This window comes from Psammomys obesus, unplaced genomic scaffold, assembly GCF_907164565.1.
Source record: "Psammomys obesus unplaced genomic scaffold, mPsaObe1.curated_primary_1811, whole genome shotgun sequence".
NCBI classification, from domain to species: domain Eukaryota; kingdom Metazoa; phylum Chordata; class Mammalia; order Rodentia; family Muridae; genus Psammomys; species Psammomys obesus.
In genome coordinates, this window is record NW_026596034.1 from 9,385,969 (window position 1) to 9,400,918 (window position 14,950).

General features: G+C 40.8%; 2 protein-coding genes and 1 pseudogene across 3 annotated transcripts in view; 2 read left to right on the forward strand and 1 right to left on the reverse strand.

The window, feature by feature from the left end:
* Lpcat2 (lysophosphatidylcholine acyltransferase 2) overlaps positions 1-14,950 on the forward strand; it is a 59,648-nt gene that overhangs the window by 29,363 nt on the left and 15,335 nt on the right. For both annotated transcript variants that reach the window (XM_055621171.1, XM_055621172.1), the window contains 2 exons: positions 385-510; positions 2,274-2,427. In XM_055621171.1, coding sequence (XP_055477146.1) covers positions 385-510; positions 2,274-2,427 — 280 coding nt within the window. The remainder of the gene's footprint in view (positions 1-384; positions 511-2,273; positions 2,428-14,950) is intronic.
* On the reverse strand, positions 5,097-5,603 carry LOC129686958 (ubiquitin-fold modifier-conjugating enzyme 1-like; annotated as a pseudogene).
* On the forward strand, positions 13,655-14,492 carry Capns2 (calpain small subunit 2). Its single transcript, XM_055621173.1, has one exon. It carries the CDS (start codon positions 13,655-13,657, stop codon positions 14,429-14,431), a length of 777 nt encoding a protein of 258 aa, XP_055477148.1. The 3' UTR covers positions 14,432-14,492.

Genomic DNA, 14,950 nt, shown 5'->3' on the forward strand with positions numbered 1-14,950 from the left:
ACAGCAGCCCGGAGGTGAGGAAGGCAATGGGCACCAGTTACTAAGGATTTCCCCCCACGTCATGAGATGGTGACACGGTGAGACTCAAACCCATGTTTCCCATCACCAGAGCCCACACCACTGTTATGCTGCATGATATATAATGCCAATAACAAACTATTGTTTTTCCAGTTAGAACACAAAATGCCAATTTTCGGCTCTACCGACGCCTACAGGTAGAAAGAGTTTCAGTGGGTGAAACTGGGAAATAGAGTGAAATGAAAGAAGAATAAATAGTCTGGGGAGTGATTTATGTCTTTCCAGTGATGGTTGGCTACTCACCAGCTCAGGGCTGGTGAACAGTCATGAGTGTGCCATTAAACAGTTTCTTCTTACTACCTTTAGAGCTTTGGGAATACCAGTAACGGACCATACCTACGAAGACTGCAGGCTGATGATCTCAGCGGGACAGCTGACACTGCCTATGGAGGCTGGACTGGTAGAATTTACTAAGATTAGCCGAAAACTCAAGTAAGTCTGTTTTAAGATCGCTAGAGCCTCCTACATGTTCAAAAGTGAAATCCCATCTCCGCCTTCTCTTATTTTATTACCGTTCAGCTCTAGTTTTGCGTGGTGTTTAGCATGAAAGCCAGAATGGTGAATTTATCTTCTTTTTTGTTTGTTTTGTTCTGTTTTTTTGAGACAGGGTTTCTCTGTGTAGTCTTGTCTGTCCTGGACTCACTTTGTAGACCAGGCTGGCCTCAAACTTGCAGAGATCCACCTGCCTCTGCCTCCTCAGAGGTAGGATTACAGGCCTATGGGCCACTGTGCTGAGCTGTCTTCTATTTTTTAAATATGGTTTTGTTTTATCAGTAGCTAACACAGTGATGTCTCTGTGACTTAGTCACACTAAGAAGCAAGAGTTATCAAGGTGTATTCATGCAGATCACCTGTTGCTCAGAAATATTCCTGGGAGCAGGTAGTGAGTGCTGTCACCTGTTTGTAAGAGGGTAGGCACCGTGGATGGGACTGGCATGTGCTGGTCAGAACCTCACGTGTGAAAAACTGAAACAGTGAGAAGTCTAACTGTCACTGATCGTTAAATACTTAACCCTACACCAGCCTTTTAAATAGTGTGTTTCCGTGTGTGCATGTGCATACACCTGAACACGTATCCACATGCATTCATGCCACAACACATGCGTGGAAGTCAGAAGACTACTTGCAGGAGTCAATGGTCTCTTTCCACCATGATTTTCACCACGCAGAGATTGAACTCAGGTCAGCAGGCTTGATGGCAGGCACCTTTTCCTGATGAGCCCTGTTGTTAGCAGCCTTTCCGCCTTCACATACTGTTTTGTTTTTGTTAGTTTGAGTTGCCTATTTGTTGTTTTGTTGTTGTTAAAGCAAAAACTGCCTCCCTTGTGCATTTTTGATCTAATTTGAATCATTTGATAATTCACTTGCCTATTTGATATAAAAGGTATGACCTTCACATTCCTCTTCAATTAGAGTTAATTCTGTTCTTATCCTTTCTAAAAATTTTCAGAATTTATTGGCTTAATAGGTGTTGGCATCCTCTCTAGGCAGTTACTGTAAAACTAGTTATTCTTTCAAAGCCTGATGTGAAAATATGTTTTGATAAATTATGTAGAAAATATTATTTCAGTCTTCTAGATGACAATAAAATTTTGCTGTTGTTTTAGCACTGCGTCCACAGTATTCCATATATTTGAAAAGTGATCTAGAGAGTCATTAAAATTGCTGGTAGAAGTGTGTGTCAGATCACACACATATTTAATTCCTCAAAGACAAGAGGTGATATAAGCATAGTGCACTTTCCAGTATTCTATTATTCTGACTTTTAATAACTCTTATCAGAGGAATTATGTATGGTCTAGTGAATCACCCTATTATACTGTTTTGTGAACTTTGAGTTATCGTCTGAAAGCTTTTGAAAGAAATAAATAGTTTCTTTCATAACAACTCAATAAGCAACAGTTGACTTTCCAATAATGTTATGTTAAAATTCATGGATCACTTCCTGTTCCACCACACAGCTCTTATTTACTTTTCTTTCCTTCCAGTATTTTTTTTGTCACTTATAGCAACATACTTTTAAAAATTAAATGCTCACATACAAGTTTGATGCATTCTTTCAAATACTTATTTTCACTTCTGTTTTAAATTTAACAGAAAATATTTTCCCTTAGACAGATTGATAAAATAACACTCATAAAATATCCTCATGACTTGAAAGAACTAATAACTTGTACTTATAATTCTTCATTTAGGTTGGACTGGGATAGCATTCGTAAGCAGTTGGACGAATTTGCATCTATTGCCAGTTCTTCAAAAGGAGGCAGAATTGGAATTGAAGAGTTTGCAGAATATTTAAAGTTACCTGTTTCAGATGTCTTAAGACAACTCTTTGCACTCTTTGACAGGGTATGTTGAAACTTATCTTTAACGTTTTATTCAGCCTGTCCCTGCAGACTGCAAGGCAGACATTGACAAACTTAAGCCAACGTGAGAAGAACCAATGCAGTTTTATGCCATGATTATATTTTTCTTAGTATGAATAATAAATGTAGTTATTAATACATATAGTACAACATTAAATCTTGTATATTAATTTAAATATTTATCCAGAAGTTAAAACTGACTGTATAGTCACATCTGCAGGGTAGAACTGGAAATGTTTATGTAATTGGAAAAAATTGTTGAACTTACGAAGAGTTTGAACATTGGTGACATGGATGGTAGACATTTCAGGACTGCCTCCCAAAGTAAATGAAGACCAAATGGCTCTTATTTATAAATTGAAGTGCCCGACAGAGTTCAACTGAACCCTTCACTGTTTGTAAATATGTAAGGGTGTGCAATTAGTTAACAGGCTCCTCAATCAAGTTTCTTTAGGAAAAAAATTTCCAACATTTCAGTTTTCTTTAAAAAAAAAATTCATGTAACTATATGAGGTGTTAATGTGAACTCTTTTGGTTATAGTTCTGAGTTAGCACATGTGTAGAAGACTGTAACTTCCTGTTACATTTGAGACAGGAGTCTTAAAATATATAGTCTAAAAATATACAAAAATAATAATTCTCTTGTAGCTATCCATTTGTAGTTTAGCCCTTTTCCACCTTTAATCCCTTTTCATCATTAATCTGCTGTCCATCCAGTCATTATGCATATTCAAGATGCCGTATAAATGGAATGAATCATATAATATTAAAATCCTAACTCTAGCTTCTTTCACATAGCATTAATATATTTCAGATTCGGCCATTGTGTTGAATGTATCAATAACTATTTGATCTAGTCCATTTATCTATTTCTCAGCTGAGGAGTATTTGCTTTGTGTCCAGTTGGTACAGTTTAAACACGCCCTTCTGCCTTCCAGCCTCCATGGTTCACACCTTAGGTATTGTTCTCTGGGTTTCAACTTTCTTCACCAATCCTCCATTAGCATTTTGTTCAGAGTTAGTTTGTTTTTTGTGTTTTTTTTTTTGTTGTTGTTGTTGTTGTTGTTGTTGTTTTGGTTTGGTTTTCTATTTGTATTTTGCCCAGAGTCTGTTTAGTTGGGAGAGAGCTTAAAGGGGGCTTAATCCCCTTGTTTAATTCTAGCATCCTCAGTTACCTATCCCCACCAAGAAAAGATGTTTTTCAAGGAGATTACACTGAGGACAGACAGAGCAGGTTTCCCGGAGCTCTAGCTCTCTCCCTACTGCTCCCCACTGCTCCCCAGTCCTCCAGCATGGTTATCTTCCTAGTGATTTGTTCTGTGATCTTGTAGAATCAACTAGTCTTTAGCATGACACAGGTCACCAATCTTTTTCTGTATGCAGTTCCTGTACATCTCTTCTGGGCTTGCTGCATCATTCAAATAGCATGCCTTCCTACATGAAATAGAATATTAATGCCATGGTGTGCTTAAAGCATAATGATGATTTATGGTGAGGGAGAAAAATTATTGGATGCAAATATGTAAATGGAGGTGCTTTTTGCTTTATAACCATCATCTCCAACTGCAGATTCCCCTCCTTCCACTGCTCCCAGCACCCCTCCCTCACTCCCCTGTCCCCCAGATCCACTCCTCCTTATGTTTCCCTTCAGAATAAAGCAGGCTTCATGGTGATATCAACTGAACATGGCATAACAGCATACAAGAAGACTAGGCTCAAACCCTCATGTCAAGGCTGGAGGAGGAAAGGGGTCTTAAGAGTAAGCAAAAGAGTCACAGACATGCTTTTTCCACTCCCTGCAAGCTAAACAATTTTGGCATGTATTCAGGGGACCTAGCACAGGCCCATGCGGGCTCCTTGTTTGCAGCTCCAGTCTCTGTGAGCCCCTGTCAGCCCTGTTTAAGTTGATTGTGTGGGCCAGGTTCTCCTGGTGTCATAAACTCCTGTGGCTTCTACAGTTTTTCCTCCCTTTTTCCACTGGGTTCCCTAAGCTCGGTCCAATGTTTGGCTGTGTTTGGCTGTGTGTCTCTGATTCTGCTCTCATTAACTGCTGGAAGAAGCATCTCTAATGATGATTGGCTAGGCACCGTTCTATGAGTGTAGCAGAATATTGTTAGGAATCATTTCATTGACTTTTGTTTTGTTTTGGCAGTTGTGTGGTTTTACACTGGGTCTCTGAGCCATTCAGCTTCTGGTTGCTGGCCACTCAGAGAGTGTAGGGCATGGCCTCCTCGTGGCATGGGCCGCAAGTGAGACCAGTCGCTGTTTGGCCACTCTCACAAGCTCTGAGCTTCTCTGACTTTTTTTTTTTTAAACCTTGGGGAGCAGCTTTTATTGATAGGTTGTCTCCAGAAGCTATGCGCTGTCAGTTGCCCAGGTTGCCTCCAAGATGCCTCCAGGGCTGTATTTGGAGAAGGGATACAAATTGCCTATTTCAAGGCCCAAGTCTTTCACCTTCAGTACAGCTTGATTTGGAAACTTTGGTATCTTACCCTTTTGATGGGTTTTGTTATTTTCCCCTCCAGCTACAGCTACTTTGTAACAACCAGGGGTGACCAGGTGAAGGAATCATGAGTAGGGAGAAGGATTCACAAGAAAACAGGAATGCGGCCTATCAGAAGCCCCTCTGTCCTGCCTCAGTGGCTTCATCCTTCACTGGTTGCATTTTACTTTGTGTTGGATCACACCCTTCCGAGTCAGGGGAGGGGCTTCCACTGCCAGCCAAGGACTCAGCCCCAAGGCCATGAGATGAGCTAGTCCAAACTTGGGCACATCCCTGGCTCACAAAGGTTTGAAATGATCAGTCAGAAATATTTTGCGCCCCCCCCCCCCCCCCGTACATTTTGCTGTCTTCCCATCCAGCTCAGGGACTGCAATTTCTGGAGCAGCAGTGGGGTATGTGACAGGAATTTCAAACTCGATGCCAAACTCATATTTGAGGAAGTCATGGATGTATCAGCATTTTCCAAACCACCCTTCCTTGTTGGACTCCAGTAGGAACCAATCATTATCTGAATTCTTGTTGTTCTCCACATACCGGATAAAGAACTGGTATTTCTCCTTTAGTCGCTGCACCAACAATTCCTGATCTTGGGGTCCAGCGTTAATCTTCAGCACCAGGATCTCAGACAGGACTTTCTTGGTGGCCTTGTCTGCCATCTTGGAGCAGGGCCTTCTGTGATATTTGAGCCACAGTGAAAGTTCTGTGACATTTTTATAGCAACTTTCAGTGTGGCTCAAAAACCGTGCAAGTGGTTTCCAGTGAGGCTTCACTAGCTGACAGGAAGGGATGTGGCAGTAGTGACAAACGAAGAGGGAAAGGAGACTAGGACATGGGGAAGCATGTGACACAGGGACAGGGGGAGGCAGCTACAGCACATCTTCAGACATCATCAGGATCTTTTCATCAACTTTAAGTAAAATTTGTTGAAATTGCCCTGCACTTCAAGTGTCAAACTACCGTACCTGGAGATTATAGGACTGTTCTGGCTTTTGACTAGTGACAGCTACCAACAGCTGTGCCATTTCGGTGTCATGGGAAGATTTGGGAGTGAGACAGGGAGCTAAAAGTGGGGATTAAAATAATCACTAGTCAGACAGATTGAGTCACTCTGACTGAGAGAAGACAGTTTGCCCGAGGCATAAATAATGATACTGGTAAGAACTGTAGCCTTTTTTGCCAATCACATTTCTCTCTGGACTAGTTCAGTAGATTTTGTGGTGGTGTTTTTTATTTTTATTTTTATTTTTTTTTTTTGTTTTGTTTTTCTTTCTTTCTTTCCTATGAAAATTGGCTTCCATTTCCTTTTGTAGTGTGGAATACACCATGTCACTAATGCAAACATGAAATCTTCCTCCTAGGCTCCTTGTGCAGTGTATGAGTTTGATTTGACTGCCTATTCATGATTCTTCAGTGTGCCTGCATTATTTACACTCACTAAACAGTGTAACACAATACTTTCCTGGTTAGCCCTTCTCCTTCTGCTTTGTAGACCAGTTCCGCCCTCCTTGCAGTCTTTCTTAGTGCTACAGGCACTGACTTCTGATCTCCTTATATTTATCCAAGGGCTTCCTTTCAGACAATAAAATTAACTATACATAAAAACTCACTAAGCATTAGTCATTTTGAAAATCTATTTATAAAACAGTAAAATGTCTAGGATACAATTTAATTTTAAAAAATTCAAAATATTGATATATATATATACTATTATCTCAACTTTATACTAAAAGTAAAAGAAAATATGACAGGTCCCAAAATTTGAGCCATATACAGGATTAACTTGGATATGGAGAACTATATATAGTGATATGGCTACATGGCTTCAGGCTCATGCAAAGTCATAGTATGAGATGAGGACTTTCAAATTTCATTTCCCTCAAAAATGTGGAGAGGAGTTATCCTACACAGATGTCTTGAAAGAAGAGACAAAGAAATGGAAGGCTAGATGACCCAGGGGTCATCTAGCAGATGGTGTGCATACAGGGAGCCACAGATTAAATCAGGAGTAGGGCAGGTGCAGCTGTACTGATGGCGAAGCTGGGGAAGGGATTCATAGAAACAGACAGGTTTCACTCATCCTTACAGCCATAAATGCTCTTCTCTGTACTTGGCTTTCAATACAGACTATAAGCTGGTCTTCTGTCTGCCATGTATTGGGAGAGAAAATAGTGTGGAGGATTAAAGACTACTGTATTAACTAGTCTGCCTGCCTGCCTGTCCATATCTTCATCTCCTCTCCCCGCCCCTCTGTGCGTGTATGTGTGTGTTTAATACAGGTGCAGGTCTGTGCCTGTGAACATTTTTTTTAAAGCTGAGTTATGTAATTGTTGCCAGACCTTGTGCACACACTCACACGCCAGTCCTGTTTTCTTACCCTAGGGAAATGATTGCGCTGGGAACATTTGATAGGCGAGCAAGGAAGTGCAGCGGCTTCAGGTGTGTTCCACTTGTTTATACTCACGAGTATTTAACTGAATTCTTCAAATCAAAGGTTTGCTGGAAATTAGATGGCCAGATAAGTCTGAAGCATGGTTTAAAACAAAGGCTTCTCAATGGTTGATAGTAATAATTTGGTATAAATTAAGCATTTGCTAGCACATTTGAAGGAACTTAAGAGAATTTAATGAGATCAGGAAATAATACTGCCTAAATCAGAAACAATTATGGAGTAGTCATTTCCACAGAGACAACAACATCTTGCCAAGACTATAACAACAGTTTTCGTTTCATCCTATGCAAGCACCTCCTACAGTTAATCTCCTCCTACAGTTTAATTTCTTTCTTTCTCTCTCTCTTTTTAATGTTTTAGGGTGTCTTGGTTGCATGTGTACAGGTACACCCCATGCACACAGAAACTGGAAAAGGTCATCAGATCCCCTGGAGCTAGAGTTACAGATGGCCGTGAGCCACCTTGTGGGTTCTAGGAATTAAACCAGGGTCTTCTGGAATAGCTGCCAGTGCTCTTCACCTCTGATCCACTTCTTTGCCCTCCTCCCCTAGTCTGAAGTAGTAGTATACCAATCATCGTCACAGACACAAAGAAAAGGATGAGAGTACTTGATTTTTAATTCTTGGGTAGAGTCTGACATGAGCTCAGTATCTAAATAGCCAATACTATTCACAGGCCATTGACTAGTAAGTTTTAGATGGTTACTATTTGCCTTCTTTAAAAGAAAAGAAATTGACAAGTGTCATATTTTCATTTCTGCTGTTTAGTGCTGAGTTCTTCTGGCAGCAGTATGCCCTTTGTTTAAGTATTATACAGGAAGGGTTTGTGTATACTTTAGCACTCTGGCAACACAGCCTTCCTGGCTATTGTAAAGTTCCGTAGATCTTTTTATTATTGTTTCATTCTGTGGAATGAATGTGTTTCTTTATCCCAAGTTCTTCTCGTCTGCCCTGTTCTTGGTGTGAGTCCAAGTGTAAGGCTTGAGTGCCAATAATAGCAAACATCCTGGCCTGCCCCTTACTGTTAGAGGCATGGTGCCGTGGTTCAAGGGTTTCATTCCTGATGAAAGTTAGACACCTTAAATGGTTGCAGAGAGAATAGGAAATTCCCGTCTTTTAAATTTCCAAGTCAGTTTTGATTAAGTAATATAATGTTCCAAAGCACATGTGAGAAGAGCCCATCTTGATTTCAAGCACAGGTATTCAGTCTTTGTTCCATGAAACTCACTTCATAATTTACATGGCATCATTTGAAGAAAAAGGCTAAAACTTCCAGGTGGGATAGTTGAACTTTCCTACTCAATTGTCTTTGAAAGTTTGGCAGTCCTGTATGCCTGAGCATTTCTTTCCAATTCTTAGGCTGACTTGGCTCTCTCATTTCATCTACAAACATGTACCCTGACATAAGAATTATGCATGGGTACCTGGGGGTCTAGTTTCTGAAACAGAAGAGGGCCTGCAGCAATCCACACTTCCTCACTGCAGCAAGTGAGCAATTCGGGGCTCCCCCGAGACCAGAGGAAAGCAAAGAACAAGTTTCATAAAGAAAAGATTGTGTTCGACCAATTTCATGCCCTCCCTGGACAGAGTGAGGGTCCCACATAAGAGAAAACTTGATACTGTCTACATGAACTCTAGGAATGCTTTTTATTTCATCCAATATTACATTCTGATCAACAAATTATTGCCAAATTCAAAATGTCTATTCCATATCATGTTGCAGGAGCTAAAGTCACACCTGACAGAAAGATTTTACCTTAGATGGAAATTGGGAATTCTCAGTTACTGTAGACTCAGCCCCTCCCTGTGACCTTGAAGTCCTACTTAGAGGAGTAATGTACTGAGTACATATGCATAAACATAGGGTTAAGAGTTAGTAATAGGTCTTTCACATTACTAGAACCAGGTTCAAAGTACAGAAAATTAAACACACACACACACACACACACACACACACACACACACACACACACAACATAAAGAGGTGTAGGTACCAGAAGAAAACTAAACTAAAGAATGCTGCTGCTGTCACTGTTACCTGACACATGAAGATCCAGATGAGTACAAGTAGAGAACCCAAGACCATTGGTATCAAATTAATTGCCGCTTCATTTTTCACTAAGCTGCTGGGCCAAGAGAAGAAGTTCCACCTATGGCCGCAGAGCTAGCTTATTGCACATGGAGACTAAAAGTTTCATGTTCTTTTTGCTGCAAACTGTTCCTGTGGATTTAAAAAAACTTACCCTCTTGTGGCATGTTTTACAAGTGTATTATTTCACAAATATAGTTCACTATAGTTTCCCTCAATTTATTTACCAAATTATGCAACCATCACCATCAATCAGTTTTAGCACATTTCCATCAACCTCATGTGATTCCATGTGTCATTAACTATAATTTTTTGTTCCATGCTTTTCTCCTAGAACCTAGGCTGCCACTAATCTGCTTTCTGTCTTTATACATTTGGGTTTTCTGGACATTTCACCTAACTAGAATGTCACAACATCTAGTTCCTTCTGTCTGGTTTCTTTAGTTAACACAGTTTGAGATTCATCCATGTAGTGATTAATTCCATTTTGTTTATGAATGTCATTTGTTTATATCAAATATCCATTCACCAAAGATATTCAGGTTGTTTTCATTTGGGGCGCTTAAAAATAATATTATGAATAGTGTTTGTGTATCATTGTTTTTCTCTTTAAGTTCAGTAACATTTTTCCCCAGGTTGGAACTATGTTTTCCATTAGGTGTGACCTGTTCTATCCTTTTCCTTCAGGCTTCTGCAGTGATGTTTCCTCCCACATAGTAACTCACGTTGTTATAAATGTTCTTGAACATTAAATGGTCCATTGAAGAACAGACTTATTCATCTAATAACAGCATTTTATTCTATGATGACTTATAACAAACTGTTGTTCAGATAATCTCCTTCTTTACACAAAATAAATGAGAGGAATTTAAAGTGTAGCAAAGTAACAAAACAACATGTAAAATGAGGTACATTGAATATGAAACTAGCTGCTATCAGGTTAATTTGCAGCATTAAAAAAATCTAGAAAGATTGCTCAGTGGTTAAGAGCACTGGCTGCTCTTCCAGAGGACCCAGGTTCTATTCCCAGCACCCACAGGGTGACCCACAACTGAACTCCAGGGTCAGGAGAGCTGACATCATCTTCTGGCCTCCATGGGCTCTGCATGCCATGAGGTACAAAGACATACATGCAGATAGAATACCCATTCACATAAAGTAAAATAAAAATAAATTAAAAAAAAACATAAAAAGCAAAGCCCATTTCTTTTTAATGCCCCTTTCTCTTAAACAGGCTTCTGTGAATATATTTCAGTCTGTATGAGACACCGTGAGTTCCATGAGTCTCTGAAAAGGAAGGTGATCTTTTCTGAGTACTTTCCCCTACACAGCTACAGATGATGTTTTGTCCTTGGGTGTTCATAGAAGTAATTTTATTGTGTCCATGAGAAATAAGGCTAGTTATTGGGTATGACTAAAAAGAGACAGAACGTTGAAGACACTGTTCCCATATCCAGTAAGTAAAGAAATAATGTTAGTTGGGTGTGGTGGCTTCTACCTATAATCCCAACATTCCAGGGCTGAAGCAGGAGGTGTGGAATTTCAAGGCTTTCTTGGGCTGTGTGGTGAGGGAGAGGTTGAGAGCCTCTAGCTACCATTCTCTTCCGAATAGCTAGTGTATTCATTGTCCTAGACTTGTACAGTCGCATGGTAATTTTACATCTCTTCTCCTCTTGACTTCACTCGGACCTATGGGTGATTCAGCAGTAGCGTAGCAGATGGACTCTGTCCAAAGTCCTTTCCAGTTCCAGTTCTGATTTGTTTCTTTTCTCTTCATTTTCACTCTTATAAGCACTCTTATCACCCCTTGAGTACCTAGCATCCCTTGGTTTTCCTGTGTCTATACTACACTATCCTCTTGTATATTTAGAGAACAACTCCTCCAGTAGCCAGGCATATGCACTGTCTCTTCCATAGATTATGCTCTCCTTTCCTTTGTTTTAGCAGAATTCATCACTCCCTTGGCAACTCTGCTAGCTTGGTAGTGCAATATGAAAGACATTACCTGCACAGTCTTCAGTAAGTGCTAACTTTTATGCGGTTTTCTTTATCTGGAATATGTTTTTGTCTTTATGAAACCGTAATACCAACCTATGATCTATGAAATTATAATGGTTGAGTATTAATAACAGAAATATGCAAATGGACACAAGCTTATACTCACAGTTAGGCCTTATGGTCTACTTGATTTTGAGCGCAGCAAAAATCAAGCAAAATCCTGTCTTATTTACCTTTATCTAGCCACCTAGCACATGTCCAAACTCCTAAGAAATTAGATTGAATCATTGTGAAGCAGGCAGGAAAGATAATCTTATTATCATTTTTTCAGATTTGAAATCGGAACCTTTCCCCAGGTACTCAGTGAGAAAATGTGTGTGTGTATGTCTCTGTGTGTGTCTGTATATGTTTATGTATGTGTGTGTGCACACACAGGCATGGATAGCCAGAGGTTGATGTTGATATCTTTCTTGATTACTCTGTACTTTACTTTTTTGAGACAGCAATTCCCACTGAGTCTGAAACTCACAGATTTGGCCAGGCTGGTTGGCCAGGAAGCCCCAGGATTTCATTGTCACTGCCTCCCCAGAGCTGGGTTACAGTATATGCTTTGGCACTTGGCTTTTTATGTGGGTTCAAGGGATCCAAACTGAGGTCCCTGTGTTCACTCCACAAACACTTTACTAGCTCAGCTATCTCCCTGGTTCTTAAATGACATAATAATCTAACCATCTTTCTCCGAAGGCACCAACAGAACTTTCAAAGACCTATAGAGAACTTCTGAATGCAGTGTATCAAAGGTAGGATTTCTCAGAGTGTTATCTGAGACCAACCTGTCACACATGACTTATGAAAATGCTTGCTAAAAATATATGATCAAATCTCAAGAATTCACTATTGAAGAAAAACAGACAAGGAAGCCCCACAGATTAATGAGAATGGTAGAAGAACTGTACCTGTTAACTTTAGAGAAATAACAATGAGTGCTATGAACAACCATATTCCATCCATCTGGATAACTTAGACAAAATGGAGAAATTTTAAAAAATATGTGGCCTGCCATGACTGAATCATGAAGACTCAGGAGAATCTGTGAAGACCTCAGTTTCAGCCTCTTTTAAATAATATTTTACTTAATTTGTAATTGTGTGTCTGCGTTTGTGTTTATGTGCACATGCCTACAGTGCCCAGAGAGGCCAGAAAGAGGTATCTGATCCCCTGAAGATGGAGTTAAAGGAGATTGTGAGTCACCAAATATAAGTGATGGAAGCCAAACTTAGTTCTCTGAAAGAACAGATGTGCTCTTAACTGCTGCGTCATATCTTTAGCCCCAAAAATGTAAGTTTGAAGCTAAATCAGTATCTTCTTTACAAGAAAGGCTCCAGGCCATAGGGCTTCACTGATGAATTCCTGCAAACATTTAAATAAGAATTAATACCAAAGGCTGGAGAGATGGTTCAGCAGTCAAGTGTGTTCTGTTCTTGCAAGGGATGAATTCTCTTCCAACACTCACATCAGCAGCTCAGAGATGCCTGTGACTATAGCACTGTGGGATCTGTAAAGACATATGTATTTATAGTATTTTTAACCTCAAAAAAAAAATTCCAAAAGTATTAATGATGGACCCCTTAGCTGACCTCCAGAATCAGAACTTCTGAGGGTAGAATCTGGAGACCTTGACTAAAGAAGATCCTCTTCCAAGTTTTTCTTAAGAACTGGAATCTGGAAGAAAGGGGAATATCTGCTTCAAGTGCCCAAGAATTCTTCCATTCTACCCTTACAATAGTCTTTGGTAAAGAGGTTGTTCATTTTCAGCTGCTCATCTTCTCCCATGAGAAAAAATTTACATCCTATTTTGGACATAAATTTCAAGAAGCAATGCCATAGAAACATATAGCTTCTTATTTTCCATTTAAAATGGTACTCGAATGTGAGGTATCTAGCCACATGGAAAAATAACTTCTTAGAGGCCGGTGAAAATATGACAGGTGCTAGGACCCAACGGAACGCAGCAACTTCAGTTGGAGGTGAAGCATCTCCTCATGGGTGTGGCACAGTTTTAGGCAGGTACAGAAAAGCCAGTTCTTCCACATGTGTGGACTCTATTGCTGCTCTCTCCAAACCCTCTCCGGGATTTTAGCAGCTTTCACACGTGCTCGCTAACCTGCAAGCATGTTTCTTGCAAAGGCGATCCTGGAAGGGGCAGATCGGGGTCTTGGGGAGGCTCTTGGAGGCCTTCTTGGAGGAGGAGGAGGAGGAGGAGGAGGAAGGGGAGGAGGAGGTCAGCGAAGAGGAGGAGGAGGCCACATCGGAGGGATCATTGGAGGAATTGTCAATTTTATCAGCGAGGCTGCGGCAGTTCAGTATACCCCAGAGCCGCCTCCCCCGCAGCAGCTGCACTTCACCGCTGTGGAGGCCTCCGAAAGCGAGGAAGTCAGGCGGTTTCGGCAGCAATTTGCACAGCTGGCTGGACCCGACATGGAGGTGGGTGCCACTGACCTGATGAATATTCTCAACAAAATCCTTTCTAAGCATAAGGATCTGAAGACAGAGGGCTTCAGCCTTGAGACCTGCAGGAGCATTGTGTCTCTCATGGACAGCGACACGACAGGGAAGCTGGGCTTTGAGGAGTTTAAGTACTTCTGGAACAACATCAAGAAATGGCAGTGTGTTTTTAAGCAGTATGACCCTGGCCATACCGGCTCTCTCAAAGGCTCCCAGCTGCACGGGGCTCTGAAGGCGGCAGGCTTCCAGCTAAATGAGCAACTCTACCTAATGATTGTCCGACGGTACGCTGACGAGGATGGCGCTATGGATTTTAACAACTTCATCAGTTGCCTGGTTCGCCTGGATGCCATGTTTCGCGCCTTCAAGGCTCTGGATCGTGATGCGGATGGCCTGATTAAGGTGTCCATCCGAGAGTGGCTGCAGCTGACCATGTATTCCTGAAGTGGATGCAGAGAGGTAGAGACAGAGAGGCCCTCCCTGGAGGACCGGACTGCAGAAAGCCTTGCTGTGGGGGCACAGCTCTATTCCACCCAGCAGTTTTCCTGGTGGGCTCTTTTATAATGCTGCGGATTCTACACTTTACTGCCTAATTAAAACCGATTTTGGACAAAAAGTGTTCTGAGTGGTTTGTGTATCAGTTTTTTTTTTTTTTTTTTTTGAAAGATGCTATACCTTCTATGGAGAGACGTGTGTATGTGTTGGACAGATGTTGGTTGACTTTGAAAGGTTATTACTGGGTTTGCATTGCTTACAATCATGGAATAACTCAAGAAGGCATCAGGAGGTAGATTTGAAAAGCTGAGAAGGAAGGTTAAACTAGTCTTCATACTATGAAACAGAAAGCTTTCCAGAGAACTTACGTTATTGTACAGAAATAGATCCAAAAATGTGATATTAAGCAGTTTAATGTGGGGGGGGGGGTATCGTTTTATAAAAGATATAGAGCACCTATGTAAAAGC